General features: G+C 35.1%; 1 protein-coding gene across 13 annotated transcripts in view; it reads left to right on the forward strand.

The window, feature by feature from the left end:
- Positions 1–22,289, forward strand: part of LOC135222681 (protein tweety-like) — a 241,845-nt gene that overhangs the window by 211,636 nt on the left and 7,920 nt on the right. For 5 of the 13 annotated variants that reach the window (XM_064260849.1, XM_064260846.1, XM_064260858.1 and 2 more), the window contains one exon: positions 19,769–20,233. In XM_064260849.1, coding sequence (XP_064116919.1) covers positions 19,769–20,024 — 256 coding nt within the window. In that variant the 3' untranslated portion in view covers positions 20,025–20,233. Of the gene's footprint in view, positions 1–4,739; positions 4,840–19,768; positions 20,234–20,477; positions 20,572–22,289 lie in introns of those variants that run through there. The other 8 variants (XM_064260854.1, XM_064260860.1, XM_064260857.1 and 5 more) reach the window with 7 other exon arrangements.

A 22,289-nucleotide genomic window follows, 5' to 3' on the forward strand; every position in this document is an offset into this window, starting at 1 on the left:
GGTGGCGAGTCTACTAGTACTAAGATGGCGGCGTGCGGCGCGATTTTCAAAATTGTTATCCGGGCGAATCTCGACTTTCAGAAACCTTTTCGCATCTTGAAAACTTTTCGTATGTAAACAATAGAGCCGTTAAAATTTAAATTTTTTTCGTATTGGCTTTCATATCTCGAGTTTTTCGTAAGTTGAGCCTTTCGTATCTCGAGGTACTACTGTATATATAACAAATATAACTGCTGAGGTAGGTAGAATATTAATGAGGCTGTCACAAAGGAAAAGATCCGTATGACACAAGGACAGCACTATATTGATGTTATAGCAGGGGACACTGGTCTCCCCCCTGTTATGGTATGATATTTAAGACCCTCCAAAGACTTAAGGTAATGCTTTTTGAACACTGAAGGGCGATTTCCAACCAGTTTATACTTCTTTAGATCATCAAAGTCATATGTTTGAAGAAATCTATAGAAGTTTACTATAGCCCGAATGTCATGCACCCTGGGAAATGACCCTGGGCTGGCTTTCTTAATAAAATACAAAATTTGTTGTCTAATACCCTGTAATGATATGGTACCACCACTCTGCCTAATGAAGAGCCGGCCTCCGGAATAGGAAGATGTCCTAGATAAATAGTCCTTGAGAGTTTTTAACAGGACATAAAGATGTATCCTGCGGAAGCGGGACAATCTTCCATGGGGGCCACCTCACCAAAGGGTCCTCATTCTTAGCCAGAAATTCTTTATTTGGCGAAAGCAACACAGCGCCCGAGGAAAGGAATTCTATATGCCCTTGGTCCCTAGCTAATGATGACAGCTCCAATATCCTAGCAGCTGAAGCCAGATTTAATAAAAATAGTGTCTTACGTAAAAGGGTTTGATGATCACACTTTAAGTTGTCTATTTTAGAAGCTAGCCTGAGAACATCGTTCAGAAACCATGACACTGATGATGGCCTGTGAACGGGCCGCAGACGTGTGCATGCCCTTGGAATTGACGTGAAATAAGACTCAGTTAGATTTATACCAAGCCCGAGAAGAAAACCTTTTTCAGAGCTGACTTAGTGGTTGTTATTGTGGCATCTGCCAAGCCTTGTTCGAATAAAGTCCTGAAGAAGGTATAGCCACGTTTTTTATTGTCCCCCCATTACTAAAAAAAACTTTGGTATTTGATTACTTGAGAAATGTAGTTAATTCCTTAACTGCTCAATCATACTGACGAAGTGTAATTCTCTTTTGTCTGACTCCAAGAACAAAATGTCTGTGGATCAATGTCCCCTACTCTCCTACCTGCAAACTTCATGAAATCCATAAAGTTAGGGTTTTGTGAAGAACTGAGGATTCGAACACAGTCCTCGTTTGTACTTGTTGTGACAACCTCAAGTCCGGGAGAGGGTGAGGACGAAGAGCTATCTCCAGGAGAAAGGGAAACCAAGGCCTTGGAAAGGTCTCAGCTTGTGTAGCACTTCAGAAGAAGGTCACTGGAGGAATAGATAAAATTTCCTCCATTGGGTACCAATCTATACTTAGTGCATCCGTAGCGTATGCCAGAGGGTCCAGATTCGGGGCTACATAACAAGGCAACCTGTGGTTTGCCTCTGTAGCGAACAGATCTACTTCCAGACCCGGTACCCTCTGCAAACTCTCTTGAAAGATCCCGCTCCAGAGACCATTCTGACTCCAGGGAGGGGACTGATTGGGACAGTGCGGCTGTTACGACATTGGTGGCTCCTGCCAGATTGGGTAGCCAATAGATGCCAGGTGTTCTTGGCTGCTAGAGAAAACAAAAAATTTGCTACCATCACGTGATCACATGACTTGACTTTGAACCACCACCCGTTTATACAGTGTACCACTATCGCACTGTCGAGGACCAACCTGATATGAGTTTTCTTCCTTCAGAGGACGGATCTTCCTCACGGTCGAAACACTGCATAGCTTCCAGGACGATGATGTGAAGCATTTGGGGAGCTGAGGTGACCAAGTTCCCTGAACCTTCACGTGCTGTGAATAACCTCCCCAACTTGTGAGTGATGCGTCCTTGTGCACCACTAGGGACGAGGGAGGGGACTGCAACGGAACCTCCTTGGCTAGGTTCGCGGCCTTTGCCCAAGGCGGAGACGTTTCTGAGGAGCAGAGGTATCCGGGGCGATCTTGACCCGACAACTGGCATTGGCCTTTGAACGCCAAAACCCGATTGATGTCCTTAAGCTAGGCTTTCAACAGAACGCCTGTGACTGAGACAAACTGGAGCAAGCCTAGGAACCTCTCTTGATTCCTCCTAGAAGTCTTTTTGCATTTTTAAAAATTTGTCTTGTTGCCCTGGCAATCTACTTCCCCTTTCCTGATGGAATGGAAAGAGTGTGTGATTCCAAGTCCCAATGGATACCTAGCCACTAGAATTTGGACTCCGGGGTCAGGGGGTCAGATGGGACTTGTTGGCCCTTCTGATCTTGAACCTTATATGTTCCAGGAAAGACATGACCTTATCCGTGGCCTGCACACACTTGTCTTTATCTAACTCCCAGATCAAGGCCAATCGTCTTAGGTACAGCCACCACCAATATACCCTGAGACCTTAGCTCCTGCACCACCTCCTCCGCTAGTTTTGTGAAAACCCTTGGGGCTATATTCAGTCCGAAGGGCATCACCCTGAAGTAGTAGGCTGCTTTCTTTAGTGTGAAACCCAGGTATGGGCAGAAGTGCCGAGCTATCGGGACATGCTAATAGGCGCCTGTAAGACCTATAGAGGTGGTGACAACCCCACGGGGAAATAAGGTCCGTACCTGAGAGATGGTCAGCATTTTGAACTTGTCGCAACGAATGTACAAGCTTAAATGGGACAAGACTAAGATCACCCTTCTTTGTTGGTGCCTTTCCCCGGGACACTGAATAGGCGACCCCAAAATTTCAAATGCTTTGTCCTGGAGACTGCCCACTTGTGGAGAAGATCCCGGGAGTAATCTATCAACTCTTGGGTTGGTTCCTAATAGAAGGTGATGGGTGGAGGTGGACCCTTGTTCCAACTCCAGCCTAGGCCCCTGGATACTATGCTTTTCGCCCAACTGCTGAACCTCCAACAATGCCGAAAGAGGTACAGCCTGCCTCCTACCTGAGAAATTTCATTGAGATGACGATGGTCTGGTTCCACGAAAAATAAAATAAACGAAAATAACTTAATGAAATATACCAAACCAGAAATAAAATATAACGGTGGGTAAATGACAAAGTACGTAATAAAGTCACGTGCTCGAATAAAGGCCCCCGTGCAAAACCATGAAAATAATGAAAATAATGAAAATATAAGTAATCAAAAACAGGATCGACCTAAAACTGCCACCCAAGATATAAATAAAATATGTACTGAAATACCACACGGTAAAGCAGGATGGATGCCCACGCAAAACCGATATAATACATACAAGGGAACGCCGTAAGGGCGACTCGCTGCAGATTACGTCAAGTGATGCCTAACAAAATCCTAAATAAAGGCAAAACGAAAGGCAAACTCACTCCCTAAATATTGTCAAAAACGGAACAAGTACTTAACTTGGGTGAAGAGGCAGACTAACGATCCATAGTGAGATAAAACACAAAATAGGATTAAAGAGCAGACAGCTCAAAACAAACGTGCCAACGCAAGGTGGCTATCGAAAAGTATGAAGTCACAGACGCCTTCAACGGGGTAGCAGGGTGTGACCTATGGGTCAGCTCCCCGTATTTAGGGGATTTTGATGAGGAAAAGGCTAATTGGAGGGGTTGCTGTGGTAGTGTTTAACACTCGCCCCAGGTTTATACTGACACCTTTTTTTATAGGTGAGCGAGTCAGAGAGTTCTGACATGTCCAATTTAGCAGTTCTCTGGTATTATAGCAATATTTTACTAGAAATAACGCTAAACGGACTTATTTTACGGAGCGACACGGCCGAGCCCAGAAACTAATATTACCTAGTACAGTACATACATTATATTTTTGCTACAGTAATTTTGTTGATTCCTGACAGGGATTTAAGAGTAAAAAGCACAACTGATAACTATGCAAGCAGCACTCATTAAAATATGGTGCAGTTTTGTATTTGTGATATAATCCCCTCTAATTATATAAAGCATCTTAAGAATTGGAAAGACCCCTAGATTTGTTATTTTATTTTCAATCATTTCATTTTGTATTTCAATCATTTCATTTTGTATTTCTCAAATCTCTGTAACACTGTTTTCTATGTGGATTACATAAAATAATGTATGTGACATTTTACATCTCTTTTCTACATTCTGTGTACATTACTATACCATTTTTGTATGGTATACATGGGGCCATTAAAAAAAATCATTTTCTTATCTGTATTTTTATTTTCTGAAATATTTCATGATAAACATTTTGAAGAAAGTTTTTATTGTTATGGTCTCTGTATCATTATCATTGTCAGTATGAGTCATTTTTCTTGTATATAATAATTCATTACACATCATTACCATATAATTCTACTGCAAACATTATAAAATTAGTTAATGCAAGAATTTTTGTAAATGACTAAACTCCTAATACTTCTCATTTCCGAAATTCATATAAAAACTCATTTAAGCCAAGATAAAAATATGATGTGCTAGAGTATCGTGTAGTTTTATAATACAATTTCTAAACAGCTTTGATATTTGGTGCAACAATTATTACTTTCTTAATATATAAAATAATTTTCAAGGGCTGATTTTACAATAAAGAATGAATTTCAAATGTCAATTTTTGCAGATGTTATTGTAGAATTTCAGCAGTCAGCCATCAACCGAATATATTTTCCTTGGAAAACTGTAACAACTGTATTTACTCACTTGAATACAAAACAAAATTAGTAAGTAAATATTTCACTTTTTACCAACACATTTTCTTCATTTTTCTATGATCCTGTGCAAACCATGATGGATTCTGCGTAAGTTTCTCTTCAGTACTCTGGTGCCTATTGCACATCAAGAATTTGTTTATTCAGTCAATCATCAGCATCAAAGTTACTCTTTGGAATGTAGCAAGGAATTTTATCATGCTTAGTTTCTGTATATCTATATCTATATATATATATATAGATATATATATATATATATATATATATCTATATATATATATATATATATATATATAAGTATATGTATATATATATATATATGTATGTATGTATGTATATGATATATCATATATATATATATATATATATATATATATATATATATATATATATATGATGTATGTGTGCTTTTCTGGACATAGTTTTTATGTGATTTTCATCAAATGCTAATGCACATGGGGCATCTACAATTTTCTGGCAACCTTATAGTACATATGTGTAATACTTTGTCCAATCATCAAGGCTAGAGTTCTCAAGGGACAAACAAAAACTGCTATTATGTTTGTCACCTTTTCCATTACATACCTGACTGCTTTTCAGCCATTAACTTACAGCTGCCTTCTGGGCTACACCAAATTTACACTGAAGCCACACTTTAGACTTTAGTACGTATATAGCTGAGTATGTACAGCCAAAAACTGATTGAAAAAAAGAATCCACAAGGAAAAGGATGCACTTCACATTTCAGATAAATGACGATTCATACAGGTACACAACCCATTATCCGAATTTCTAAAAACCAAAATCATTTTGTAGGGAGTAGTGTCAATTCAGAAGGTTGGTGGTTTGGTGTGCTAATGGCTGACCTGAGTCATTTAGGTGCGTGCTGCTTTTCTAATTATTTTCCTGACTAAATCCCATAAATGACCATTGAAAATCCAAAGATTAAAAAATTCCCAATAATTGTACATCTGCCAAGCCTTAGAGTCTTAAATAATCTCTCTCTCTCTCTCTCGTGTGTGTGTGTGGTATGGGTAATACATCTTTGGAAGAATAAAAAACAAACATAAATTTGTTGTTGTCAATTGGATGGACTACGTATAAAAGGTGTGTCAGCAAGTAAACAGAAAAAGATTAAACCTTCCTCGACAGATTAAAGAGATGATTTTGGTTTTGAAGGTTTGTCCAGCAGCGTTAGTAAATAACTTCTGAAGCACAAAGAAAATACAATCTTTTGTTGCTGAAGAATCAAATGAACCAACAACTTTACCCTCAAAGTAATGAGAAGGAATTCGTTCTATTTTTCATGTAATCAGTAAATATTGGCAGTCCCTGGTTATCAGTGGGGGTTCAGTTCTCGGCAGGGTGCTGACAAGCAAAAACCGCCATTAACCGAAACTCAGCAATTTGTGGTGCCAATATCTGGTTAATGGTGCCTCTGTTAGGTATGTTATGGTGCCATAACTATTATACTCCGTGCGTTATGACAGCACAAATCGCCGATGTTATGGTGCTAGACAAGTGCCGTGAAACTGGATCACCATTGATTGAGTCCCCTGATAACCGGGGACTGCCTGCAATATTAAAAACTGTGTACTGTATTCAAAACACAACTACTTACACCACGTCGTCCTTCGTGTGTGCAAAACGTTCTTTCTCAGACAGAAAACAACTAAAACCTGATTGGCTGGCAGGTTGCCATGGAGATCTGTTAGCCAATGACTGCCCTCTACTTCTGTTCTATTTATAGACATGTGACAGCACTAAAGCCCTGAGTCACACATTGTCAATTTCAGACAGCAACTGCCATAATGGTTGGGTTTAGTGATCTATCGCCTATAGTAGTCACGGTCCTTGGGACCCCCAAAAAACAACTCCATGATGACTTCTGCAATGAACCATTACGACAGCGTTGCGAAAGTTGAGATAGGATTATATAGGTACATAGTCGCAAGTGCAAGTCACCCATGATTTAGGCCACCCCCACGTTTAACAGTTTTTTCAGGACTCTGACTTCTGTGAAGGCATAACGATTTTTGACGATTTATTCGCAGTGTAGTTAGGTAATATGGCAACTTACGTAACGGGATTGTACTGAGACATGAATATGAATGCCACCATATATATAAAGTGCCAGGCAAACTCTGCACCCATCATTCTCGTAGCAGTCCCAGACATAGCGAGAAAAATGGAGGACATGGATTTTCATACCTGAGAACCTACATGATCTTGAATTGGTAGAATGCATTTTGGATTATTATGATGCTAATGAATTAAATTTGATTGCAATGAACTCACTAAAGAAAATCGTGTTGATAACTGTGTAAATTTCCTGAAGAAAAGTTAAAATTAAAAAATATTTATATTACCACATATATTTTTGTTTAAATTGTATTGTGTCCTCTTTAGCTATATCTGAAGTTCTCAAATTATATCAAGAATACTGAAAATCTTCAATGCAATATATATTTTAATTAAAATAAAAAATGCCTTATCTTATCTTATACGTCAGAACATGCTAATAGTAAATTGAATTTTACTGCAATGAACTCAGTAAAGAAATTAAAGTTGAAAAACTGTAAAAGTCCTGAATAAAAGTTAAAATTCCAAAATAATTATATTACCAAATAATGTATTTTCGTTTAAGGTGTACGTATGTGTCGTATTTAGCCATACGTACATATCTGAAGTTCTCAAATTATATCGAATACAGAAAATCTTGAATCCAAAATATATTTCACTCAAACTTGAAAACAGAGGCAGGTGTGGGTAATTAATGAAGCCCTTGAACTTTATAGGCTGCCATGCAGCCCCACTGCGCACGCTGTGGGGTTGCCAAGTACATGGCATATATTGTACTGGATGCCGTAACTTGCCATTACTAGTTACAACTTGCATAATCAAATGCCTGCAAGTCTGAGAGGCTATTATCAAGTTGTTGTGTGTTGTCCCCTAACATGGCGGCTTTTGACAGCAGTCGTGGAATGATGGCAACTATGCTGAGCAGCCTTGCATAGTCAGCATTACTGGCGTCTTGGTTGTAATGAGATCGTAATGAGCAAAATTTCAGCTGTTACAACTTGCACTGTCTGAAATTGCCAATGTGTGACCCAGGCTTAAGTTTGAAAGTTACCATGATCACAATTATTGAGTTCTAATGGCAAAAATTACTCAATAATTTGGTTTAGGTGATTTTTTGTTCGTGAAAACAATCAATTAATTTAAAATTTAATACGTATAGTGGTTTGAACCAACGAGAGGACAAAATTATTATCAACTAAAAAATTTCTCTTCAGTTAACACTTATGAAAATATATTCACTCCGAGGTACGTAGTGCAAATTAGATAATAAAGGACATTTGTAGCTCTATGTATATATATACATATATATATACATATATATATATATATTATATATATAATATATATACATACATATATATATATAATATATATATATAAATATATATATATATATATATATAATATATATATATATATATATATATATATATTATTATATATATATATATATATGAATCACTGTCATGTGATAAAAATTCATAACATGGCTACGTGCGCAAACGTTCGACTTTAAGATGGCAGAGGGGGTTGGATATCAATTCTAATTACAAAATAAAAGTACCTGAGTTCGACAGTGATTTGTAAGGGCGGAATAGGTATCAACTTATACCTCACTTGTTGGTCCAGTCGATAATGTCACTGAAGTCCTGATTTTCTCCTCTGTCCGCTGGGTGCTGGTTCGAACCATGAGAGGACGAAATTATTATCAACCAAAAAATTCCCCTTTGGCTAACATACATGGAAATATATTAATTCCGAGGTAGACCGAATTGGATATTAAAGGACATTTGTAGCTCGATGTATGTAAATGCATCAAGGTGATGTGGTGAAAAAAAATAAAAAAAATCATATATATATATAATATATATATATATATATATAATATATATATATATATATCTAATAATATATATATATATATATATATATATATATATATATATTATATATACATATTAATATATATATATATATATATATAATATATATATATATACATATAATATATATATATATATATATATGTATAATATATATTATAATATATATATATATATACTATATATAATATATATACATATATATATATATATACATTATATATATATATATATATATTACATATATATATATACTACATATATATCTATTTATACTATATCATCTATTATATATATACATATATATCCAATATATATATAGATAATATATACATATATATATAATATATACATATATATATATATATATACTATATATATATATATACATATATATATATATATATATATATATATATAATAAATATATATACATATAAGATACATATTATATACATATATATAACATATCTATTATATTATATATATTATATATATTATATATATATATATATATATATATATATATACAGTGGTCCCCCCATATTTGCGGGGGATGCATACCAGACACCCCCCGTGAATAGTTAGAACCCGCGAATAGTTGGAACCCCCTATAAAAATGAAATGAAAACAGCCTATTTTGTTAGTTAAAACTCAAGAAAAACCCACTAAAAATTTTGATACGTGGTTTTTGGTAATAGTTTTATCACAAACAGTGCATTTTATGATGAAAGAAATTGATAAAAAAACAGGAATTTGTGAATATTTCTCATAGAAAATGCTGCGAATATGCGAATTTTCCGCGAATAGTGCGGGGAAACATTCCAGAGAGAAATCCACAAATCCGGAGAACGCGAATACAGGGGGTCCACTGTGTGCATATATCATATATATATATATATATATATATATATATATATATATATATATATATATATATATATATATACATACAGGCGGTCCCCCGGTTACGACGGTTCCGGCTTACGACGTTCCGAGGTTACGAAGCTTTTCTTAAATATTCAATGGAAAGTCCGTCTCGCGGTACCGGACGCCTGTATATATATATTCAAAATTGCATGGTATACCATTTGGCCCTTTTATGTATTATTTTTATCATGTATTTGATGATAAAATTAGTAAAATCAATGCATTTGAATTCTTACTTTGAAATGCTGCCATGAAAGAATCTTGAAAATTAAATTTTATTTGTTTGTCTGTATATAAATAAAGCTTGTTTGACTCTTAATAATTTCAGTAGTAGTATGTGGAAAAAGCATTAATTCTATTTTCTAAAGAGGAACTTTGTGCAAAATCAATAGTAGTATGCAATTGCATTTATTCACCTATTTCTCTAAACAGAAAAAATGTTTTTGTGGTTATTTATATTTAATACTAAATTTATGCTAACACAAGGTATCAACATGTTTACATCTTTCTCATTCTAATTCGTATACATAATCCTGTAAGAGATATCTTACAATTTAACCTCTACAATCTGTTAATACTGTATACAATATGACCATGATAATGACATGCACGTTACAGCATTTTTTAGCGAGAAGAGAAAAAAGTATCATGGTATTTGTTGATAAAATATAGTTACAGCTTTCTGTTAATTGCCACAAGGAATTCATTTATACATGAGTATGTCTTGCTCTCAATTATAAATTATTTTAATTTATTAAATGTTTTATGTGATTACTACCACCAATTTTCAACTCTGGTACATTTGAATCAGGGTCCATACATAATGCAATCAATGGCTCACTCTGTAGTATTGTATTTGAGAAATGTTTGCTGTAGATTTCAGGCATTGTTCATGTTTAAACATTTACAAAATGCACATGTTCACACTACTGCCTTCTTTCTCCTTTATTGATTATACTGATAATACTTTATCTGATAATTGTGCATGCTTTTAAACTGCTTAATGTTCATAGTAATTCGGTAGTTGATGTTCTAGAAACTAATCATAGTTGTTATTCTAGTATAGATGGTAATAACATATTGTGTATTTGAACAGCTTGTCTACATACAGTGGAAGGTACTTTGCTACACTTTTTCCATTTAATTCTTGATACTGATTTGGCCTCATAGACTGAAATTATTTTTGAGGGTTGTTTGTATTATATATTTTTTATATTTTGTTTATATCATAGATGTATACGTGCAGACATCTCTATTAGAATATTCTTCCTAGTGAAGGACATTGTAATTACCCTATTAAATATGTATGTTTCTATTTCGAGGTACTGACCACTTAACTGCAGCAAAACTCGAAATATGAATTTTATCTCTATAATTATTTTGATCTGAATTTTAATTTCATATATTAGTTAAAGCTTAGTCTTCATCTCGTTTATACTTCTGAGTCACTAATACTAAAGGTATTTTCCTTATGTGTAGTGAGAAAATAGTTTTTGGCACTTTTGTCAGTCAGTCTCCCAGCATGAAGCAATTTTTTTTTTACGTATCTGTATTCACCTGGAGAACATTTTTCCTAAAAGATAGGAGAACAGATATAAATGGCAGTATGAGCCATCAACTTGACTTTTAGTTATTACAACTTAACTCTTTACTTCTATGAGGATGTTTCTTAATATCTCACAAAATTCACAGACATGCAAACTTTTCATTGATACTTAACTGTCATACACGAACTTTTCACAGAAGTGGATGTTTACGAATACATACTCTGAAATGTTGCAAAAGTGCTTGTTTAATTTTTTATGCAATTTATAAGTTTTTAAACTTTTGTGTGTAAATTAAATAACATTAAATAATAAAAATAATAATTCTCTCTCTCTCTCTCTCTTCCTGAGATGAGAGAATTTTTATGGTACACGTATGTTTATTGATATTTTCAAATAATAATAATAATAAAGCTGGGATTACAAAATTTGTATGGGATAAGTATTTTAAAAATTCTAACCTTTGCTTTTTGTTTAATTCGTTGAAGACAAGCTCAAGCCAGAGGGGTCAAACATGTCAATTCAGTGTGACAGGATGGGGAAGTGTTGCGATTACCAGGTCAAAGGATTCTCTCTCTCTCTCTCTCTCTCCTTTACTATCTTTAACTGTAAATGCCCCGTTCTAAAACACAGAAACATAACTATGAGTTGTATTAGTCCAAACAAAAAGCACTGTTTGTTCAGAATAGGAACTTTAGAACAGACAAGGAGGGAAGAAAGAAATAGTACATATGTAATCTTCACACACCTATATTTTTGCCAAATCATTTTCTTTTTTAAGGGTAATGTATTACACTAACTATACTCTGTTTTTTTCCATCTGTCCATCTACCTGTGGTGTTTGCGCATGGTAACACTGCATCCCGGGGTTTAAAAACATCCTATTTCGAATATTAACGTTGTAATTCGCATACAGTAAATTATTAAAAACACTTTTCGATTGCAAATGTACACCAAGATATCCTTTTATTTACCTAAAACTTACACATAGCGTAACTATTTAAAGCCCGGGACGTAGTGTTACCATGCGCGACCACCACAGGCGGATGGACAGATGGAAAAAACTGAGTATAGTAAGTGAAATTACAGTAAATAACTTTAATTTCTTTTAAAAGTTAGCTTAATACATAGAGAGCATGTTTAGGGTTGTATTTAGTGTTCAAACTCTAGAAATAAGCATTTATTAGCATTTTTAGAGACCATGCCAAAACTTACGCAAAAATTCACCTTGGACAGGCGGTTTGGAACTTAATCTTGCGTAAGTTCGGGGTTCTGACTATATATATACACATAAATGTCTAGTGCCAAGATTTTTAGCACAAATTTTCAGTTATCAGAGCCAATAATAGAGTACTGGCGCCGATACATACCCAACAGAGGTGCCATTAACTGGTTATTGGTGCCGATAAGTGACAAATATCACAAATTTTTGCTTATCATCAAGCCATTGGAACAGAACCCCCACTGATAACAGGGGACTACCTGTATGTGTGTATGTGTGTGTGTATGTGTGTGTATGTGTGTGTGTGTGTGTGTGTGTGTATACATAAGCAGTCCCCAGTTATTGGTGGACTTGTCTAGTGCCATAAAATCAGCAATTTATGGTACCGGAATGCGCCTAGTTCTAGTTATCGGTGCCATATGGTGCTGATAATAGTGTTACAGTGCCATAACATACCCAACAGAGCCACTATTAACCGGTTATTGGTGCCATTAACCAGATATTAGTGCCATAAGCACCATAAATCTCTGAGTTTCAGTTAAAGGTGGTTTTTGCTTATCAGCACCCCATTGAGAACAGAAACAAACAACACCGCCCCCCCCCCCCCCCCCCCCCCCCCCCAACCTATACATAACAGTTTTGGCATAGGAAAAACCTATTTTTGGTAGCCGCTGTTTGTCCTTAAAAAAGTTACTCTCATGATCCCCCAGGGCTCCATAAGGCAGACCACCCAATCTCAAAGAATTCTCCTCTAGTTGGACTTTACCAAAATAGTGCATGTTAGCACAATGACAGAATATAAGGACTTAAGACAAGAGGGCTCTATCTCTTTGTCTACAGCAACTGCCTAGGTTCATTTCTTATCCTTTACACGCTGATGTGGCAACAGTGCATCATACATTGGCCACTTTCCTTGGGGAAATGGGTGAGTTTGAGGACTCACAGCAGCTACCAAAAATAGATTTTCCTACGCCAAAACCAGTTTTTTTTTATAGCATAGCTGCTGTTCATCCTCAAAGGAACTTACAGAAGAAATTGACAGGTGATGAAACAGTTGCTGAAGTAGCTTTGCTCCTAGAATTAATCTCAACAAATCAGATAAAATTTTGAGACCTGGTTGATTTTCCTGTCTCTCCTGAGTGGTAGCATGTCCTGAGAGTGATACAATAAGACTACCTGGCATGCAGAATAAATGGTTTAGGAAACCTAGAAGTCTGTTCTAGGCTGTCTACCTTCTCTGCTGACCCTGCTGGCTGCAGCCAAACCCTCAACCTAGCATATACAACCCAGATGATCAGATACTGTTCCAAAGAAACAGACTAACCTTACAGGTTTTTGACCTGGTTTCTTAAGGCTTTGTACTGGTCTCAGAAATAATAGTACCAGTAGGCACTGAATAATTGTTATTTGCTTCTTTAGTAATTTTAAAACGCAGTGAATAATTTTTTTGTTCAGAGGATTTTTGGCATATCCAAATACTCATACTGGTATATGTACCTGCTTCTGTTTCCATTAGAGCTAATTTTTTTTTTCATTCTTGACAATTCTTGTCATTTGTTTTATGCTCTTTTTTACAGTTTACATATTTTAACCCACTTGTATACATTGGCCATGTTGTAAAGAGCAGTTTATACAAGTATTTTCATTTCTACAAACATGAGATCGATAGCCAAACTTGGACCAACTGTGCAGTGCCTATGCTTTGGCTTCAATCAGGAGACATGTAATCTTTAATTTTCAATGCAAATGTGGTTGCAGGTATTAGGGCCATAAAAATTTAAAATTATCATCTAAACTATAAGAATTATATGTACATTCCAAACATTACACAGGCACATCTAGTATCTCTTCCTCTGCAAATTCTTGCAGTCCACGATAAAATATTATTACTGTTCTACCATACATGATTCCAGTTAAGCATCACATCCTTCAGTAATTCAGTCATCTACCTTTATATTATATAATATATATAATATACAAGACTGAATGTTTAACTTAGTACATATTTCCTACTATAACAAAAAATTTCCTTATTTTAATACCTACTTTTTTATATATAGTACTTACTTTATAGTACATAGTTTTATTTCACATCCTTTCCATGGGATACAATAATAATAATAATAATAATAATAATAATAATAATAATAATAATAATAATATCCTTTATTTCAGCTCAGGGCCATATACATGGAATATACAAAATACAGACAGTAACATACACAATCTAGATACATGAGACAACATGATAAAAAAAATGAGTAATCGGCACATATCCACAAAATAGCTGAGGCAGCATAAAAGATAGTATTCATAATACTGGTAATAACGGTAATAATATTGGTGAGAAAAAAAATGCATTGAGAGTTATAACAGTTAGTGCACAGATTATATAACTTAAATTTCAACTAGAGACCTTAGGTGGTTACAGTAGTCAGGACCAGAGGGCTAAATATGAAAATTGAATGTAAAAAAAAAATTAACTTGATAGTAATCACAGCAATAATGAAAAAGTAAAATATCAGCAATAAATTTACAAATGACAAAATCTGCAGATGACATCTTGCCAATACAGGGGGGCAAAGGCCTCATTTTCCCATCTTTCCCTCAATTTAGATCTTCTTGCTTCACTCATTAGGACGCTTTGTTTGAGCGAGTTGCTGCTGTTTCTCACTCGGGTTACCAGACTGGACATTGTTCACCTTACAATGATTTTTAAATTGTCCAGGTGGTTTTCTATGAACATCTGTGTGGCGGAGTGGTAGCGGGGAGTGTTTGTGAGGCGTCTCAGAATGTCATTGTGCACAACAGTGATAGGTGGCTTAAGTATCCTTACTACATCTAATTTTATATTTTTCCACATCAATCCATAGCTCCACATATATAAAAATTTATGACGACTTTGTCATATAATGCTTCCTTTAGTTTGAAGTCTATAACTAAAAGATTGGATATATTGCAACTGGTTCCAAATGCTTCTTCATAATTGGCATTTGAAATCCAGGTATCCCACTTCTTATTTTTTAGCTTCATCTTTATTTCTCTTGTGTGACCGTACCTACTGGATGCACAGGCAAAGGTTTTGTAATTCCTCATTGTTTTCCTCTACAGTACAGTATATGTAAAGTGTTCAGATTTATGATATTTTCATAAGGGGGCTTACTGTGGCCTAGAGTTACACTGGGGGTCTAGTATTAGTTTCTAGAGTAAAACTGTTTACCCCAGATCCAGAAGTCATTTCCTGTGTCAAATATTTTTAAGGAAATCCAGAGGTATGGGAATTAGTGTTATAATTTTCTATTAAAATAAGAATATAATGAGAAACCTGTCTCAAAATCTTAATGGTACCACTTGCCTTTTATGGAGCTCATTCCTCCAACAATGATACCAATAAGAACTGACTCCCAATTGTCACCATCTACTCTACACTGAAGGGATGGCATCAACATGATTAGAGTTGCTAAAGTGTATGCCAAACTCTCTTCATGGAGCTAAGAGCATTACATGAAGACAGTTATCTGCACTTTCATAATCTTGATGGGCAAACCAGGCAGAATATTGAGAATCCTATCCCTATAAATTGACCAGCTCCAGAAATTCCTAGGGTAATTCTAAAAGATAGTAAGTACGTACCTCCTGAAATATGTTGATGCCTCTGGTCAAAACATAATTAGACTGTTGGTAAAACCACCCTGGCTACACAACTAACTAGAAGAATGAACTCCAATCACAACAATATAAATTGAATGGATTAAAAGGCTTGACAGATGCAACATGGGGAAAACCTCATGTTGAACATCAAGCAGTATTCAAAGAGGATGAATAGCAAGATGGGAGAATGCTACTGAAGTGTGAAATATGAAGAAAAATTAGGGAAAGAATAAGTAGGTACTGGCTTAGTTAAGCCAAGAGCAACAATCCAAGACCACAAAGGACAGGCTTTCAGGCTTTAGACGACCACCACTAGCCTTCAAACCCTCCCACCAGCAAAAAGCAGCATATTATATACAGAGAAGTTAGTTTATGTTGGTTAGTTTTCAACTAGGGGACAGAAGGGCATAAGACTAGGAACCTCATCCTAAACACTGAAAACTTAAAGGGTGTTTGAGAACAATCCTTTGAAAGGAAATGGCATCAGAATTTGTTACCTTTCTGGTTTTCAACAATTACTTACCTTCCAGTGAAGTTGCCAACCTATAACCTTTACCAGGCCGTGCTCATAACCATCCATAGTTAGCTAAATGTCAGGTATTTAATTCACTGTTTACATCAACATAGGTGCAATAGGCTCCAGCAGCATTATATTTACTAATACACAGTGCAACATTCCTTTGTATCTTTTCTTGCTCTTACTGAATATCAAGGCTCAACTTTCCTCTCATAAATTTCAAATTACACATTTTTAACCCATGGTATCTTTTATACCTGTTTTTCCAGTAGTATCCCCAAATTTCTTACTCTTTCAAACCTTCTTCTCCACAATTAATTTCCAGGCTGTTCACCTCAATACTAGTGTCCTTTTTTTCTCTCATTTGCATTTAGCCTCTACGCTATTACCATAATGGAAAGCTAGCTCAACAGTTCCCAGTTATTTCCTAGCTTTTGTTTCTGTAGATATCTACTGGTACCTTTTTTTCAAAGATCCTGGTACTACGAACTATTTTTTTGTGGCCTATTCTTTCATTCACCCTTTATTCATCCTATCTGTCACATTTACTCACAATATATATAGCTTAACCAGTTTCTTTTATGCTTTCATTGACTGGACCATTTTCATAGTTCCTGTTTAGCATCATAACCGTTGCTCTTGCTAACAGTTAATTTCACAATTTTCTGTTTACACATATTTTTACTCTTTCACCAATCTATGGAGTTTTCCTTCACTAGTCATTCTATCTATTCCCTTTCACCCTTTCCAACAAATATCCCTCTACATCTCATTTCCTTTTCTTGGCTTCTCTTGTCATGCCATATATAAGATTAAACTATGTAGACAAATCAACCTAGTGTGTAGAGTATTAGACAATCAGACAACCACTTACTAACAAACACATCTTCCTTGTAAAATCTCGACTGTTATCCTTATGACCTGTTATTTATCATTCACAATCAGAACCCAAAGGTAAACCTTTCTAAATGTACAAAGTAATGCATACTATGTACTTAGCATTTTTTCATGCTCTACACAGAATAATTTATGTAAAACTTAGTTATTGCCTTCACCCACATCACAAGGCCAGATAACCCACAATCCATCAGTCACCCACAATCCGTCAGTCACAGAAGCCTCATCAGCAGTGTGGTTCCCTTCATACACACACAAACACACACACACACACACACACACACACTATGCCATTCACCTCTATCTTGCACGAAGTCTTGTGTTTCCTGAATATAAAGTCTCTTCATTTCCAGAACCTCTTTCATGCCATCTATCCTGCTCTTTTACTTAGATATTTGTTTCCTCTACCCTCCTAACACTTCCAAATTACATACTCTCACTAGCCTATAATCTTCCATACTTTGCAAACAAGCACACATCTTAAAACACACTGATCACTCTTTGCACCAATGCTAACCTTTATACCACTCCCCTACTTACCTCTGTACAAACAATTCATTGCAACAACTCAATCAATCTTTTTTTTCTTACATTTTTCATTCAACATCCACACTTGACCTCCATACTGAAGAGTTAGCTCTAACCCCCTTAGATATTTTAAACTTGATTTCCCTAAACTATTCAAGTCTCTTCCCAATCTTCTTAGCAAACATACCCTGCTATCTTTCTTGTTTCCCTTATTGTATGACTCACCTCTCTTCATACCATCATCCCTTATGTTTACTCCTACGTAAGTACCTGCACAAATACCAACCATATTAACATCACGAGCCAAGTCTGCCTTGTTTCCTCATACCTCTATAATTTTTTTTAGCCCCAAGCAGTCCTGTATCATTGGCAAATTTCAACAATTCCACACTCCACTCATAATTCACTTTGTTATCCAACATTATCACCTAAATTTTCTTTCCTTTCTCTGATTTCTCACACCACACAATCCATAAAGTTACTGGATGGAGAAAACCTTCTTGTTTTGTATTTAACTCAATTTAATTCAATTTAAAAGTGTAATAGTAATGTCCCTTTTCCCTTTTAATATCATATGAAAGCTGTATAAAATTAATAATGGATTTTGATGAATAAGTTAGTCACCTTTCACAATTTTTGCTATTCTTCATGTGTTGGTTTTAGTTCACCAAGATTTTTGTCAATATTACTTGCTACTGATGTAAAACACTGGCTGGTGAAATTTAACCAGAGCAAAGTAGTTTCACAGAGTTGGAAAATATTTGTAAATTTTTACATCATGTGGAATTTTTACATTAGTCTTACATTTTAAGTGTGTTAGAAAATAAACTGTACTGTAGTTTTTGCACCAACAACAGACCCCAAGACTTCATTGGAAAATTATAACACAGCTTCCGTTACAGATATTTTTTTGTTTTTGTTTTCGTTTTTTGGCCATGTTTACTTTCAACATGATTTATATGATGCAAAAGAATGAAAACACTTCACCTATTAGTATTACTGTGATTTTCACTTTTTTGTGTTGGGAACAATGTATTGGATACAAATTTCTTTTATGTATTTGTTATTTAGATTTATTGTTAGAACTATATAGTCATAGCACTTCACTTTGTAGCATGGTACTGTTATAGAAGTTATAGAAAGACAGCAGCATCTAAATTTGTAAACTAATACGTATATATCAAGTGTCCAAAAAATGTTGATGATGTCATAGTCAAAGGTAAAATGTTCACACTACCTTGACTTAATTCCATCACTTTCAGTTTTAGTTTCTATGTACAGTTACCCCAAACCTTAGTTAGTTTCTTGCCAATTAATGACCTTGTGTAAATGTTGTGTCTATAAGACATTGTTACGCTGTGCTGTACGTTTTATTTCTAATCTAATAATTTAAGGATTCTCACCACAAAACAAGTCTGAGTTATACCAGGGACACTGCTGTGTGACATTACATTGTTGCTTCTAAATAAATGTCATTTACCAGACTTTAGATAACTGTTACCTTGCTCCTGTTTTCCTGGCTACACAATATTCAACCCTACCCCTCACAAAAAATGAATTATCTATTTATAAAAAAAAGAATTTATGAAGCTAAGATGCATCTTGATGTTATTAGTATCATTTTATCATTTTAATTGCCCCAGCAGTGAGCTTCAAATCATTGATGTGTTATCTCTTTACCCTACAGGAATGGCCGTCTTTACCACAGTGATGGAATGGGAAGTATGGGAGGAGGAGGTGGAGGAGGAGCAGGAGGGGGAGGAGGAGGGGGTGGGTCAGCCCCCTCAACTGTAAGTACTATGGGAAGAAATGACAACCACCACCACCACCACAACCACCACCACCATCACCACTCTCATAGTCATTCTTTGGGTCCTAACCAAGGGCAATATGCTACTCTCTCCAAGCAGTGCAAGACTCTAGAGTCATCTGATTTCTATTAGAATTTTACTGCGGTCTGTGTCACCTCCCTGCTACCAACCTCCCTCCCTTCCCTCACCCCCTTATGTGGTGAGCATACTAACAGCATGGGTCAACTTTTGTCTTCAGTTTTCATCAGGTTAAAACTACTCTACAGGCAATATGTGCTTCTTGGTCGTCTCCTTTTCTAATTCAAGACTTTCAGAGGAATTATGGCTTCTCATTGACTTTAGTACGTTATCCAAACATTTATAATTTTAAATATATTTGTGTGTGTATATAGTATATAGGTATACTATATATGTATACTGCGTGTGTGTGTGTGTGTGTATATATACATATATACATAATTATATATATCTATATATATGCTTGCATGTATATGTATATATATATATATATATATATATATATATATATATATATATATATATATATATAAAGTGAATATGCTAAATATGATTTTTCTTTTCAAGGCCATGCACAACTTTCTTCTGGAGGTGGAATGTATGAGACAAAACAATATGGATTACTGCTAATGCATGTAAAAAGTGTCTGAGAAGTTAAAAAGTCAGTGAATCTATCATAAAGTGATATTTATTTATTTTTGGTGTCATGTTACATTTTCCTCTGATTGTGCTTACTTCTGTCTCTAGTGGTTTGTAGCTTTAATTCTTTAAATATGTTACTTTTTTTTTAGTTTTTCAAACTACCATAGCACTACATCTTCTATGGTACTATTATTATCTGGTGCTTTTATCCTCAATGGCAGTGAAGTCTTCTTTCCTTTTGTATTATTCTTGGTTTTATTATTTTCACAGCCAGTGAGTTGGTGTAAAGCAAACAGCAAACAAAATAAGTTTCATTACAGTGAAATTGTTGCAGCATGCTTATGATTACCAGTATTTTTAAAACTGGATTCATAAACCTCAAATGGAAGTGGGAATAGTTTAGCACCTGAAATTCCATGTTTACTGAAATGCCATGACCAAGATTCAATGAACTTTAGGTTACAGTGCCAAACAGAATGACTGTCTCTTTTATTATGGAAACCAGATAGATGGGATTTTCCAAGCTACTATTGTCAATATGGATTTGTTAAAAGGAAGCTTGTTTCATTCTTGTAGGATACCTGGTGCTTTCCAGGACTTGTGTATTGTAGTTTTGCCTTATTTGGTATTGAATATGACACATAACTAGCAGCAGGAGAGCATGCTCACCTATATAATAGTCTGTTCATGAGGAAGATCATCCTTAACAAGGATTGCAGCAACTAAATTGGCATATTAAATGGCCTTCATAGTTCTGCTCAGATTCTGCCTAATAAACACAATGATATTTATGGATATTCACTCAAGCACTTATTGTAGAACTTGTATGCTATCAAAATACAGCCACCTTGTAAGAAGTTTGAGAACTGGATAGATGGACTATTATATTATTAGAATTCTATACTGAGGGCTGATTTCATAGTATCTTTTGTACAGTATCTATTTCACTCTTTTAACAACTTTAAACAGTCAAGCAACTGAAAGTTAATTTCTACTTATGATACTCCTCAGGATAGATATACATACTACATTACATGGTTTGGAAGCAGACACGAAACAATGACTGCTATCTTTGTTCAAGTTAGCTTGAGGTTTATTTTTCTATTATTTCATGAAAATGCGAACTGTATTTTTTACACTGTAGCTATACAACTTTGAAGTTATTATGCCTATCAATCATACACAAGTCAGTAACACAATAACAAAGGTAGTTTTCTTCCGAGTTTAAGTTTTCCATAAACTGGGTATTTTTGTTATAATGAAACATTTCTTTTAGTTTCCAATTGAATAAATATTGGAGGGAGTAAAAATAAACCTGATTCTAGTACCAGTCCATACTGTTTGCATCCAAAACAACAACAAAAATGTCAATTTAAGGCAGTTGTTGTTCTTTAGGCAATAATACTATGAAAAAATGTTGACTTTTAATTTAGATATTAAAATTTTTTCAGTGTGAGGAGAGTGACTTTTAATGTTTGCATACAATAAGGAAGATTTACAAATAGGGTGGCTGAGGTTTTGAAGGCACTTGCAACATTGTTTACCATTGGCATATATATGTGTAACATATTGATACATACTTTTATTTGTGTCAGCAAGTATCTGTGTGTCAGTAACTTGAAGTGCTACATCTGTTTATTCACATTGTAAAATGTGCTGTTTTGCAGTCAGCAATGAAACCATGTTCTTTGATGGCGTAAACCTTGCATAACCTACCGCATGCTGTGACATTTTTTA

The sequence above is a fragment of the Macrobrachium nipponense genome, chromosome 8 (genome assembly GCF_015104395.2).
Source record: "Macrobrachium nipponense isolate FS-2020 chromosome 8, ASM1510439v2, whole genome shotgun sequence".
In the NCBI taxonomy this organism is placed as follows: Eukaryota; Metazoa; Arthropoda; class Malacostraca; order Decapoda; family Palaemonidae; genus Macrobrachium; species Macrobrachium nipponense.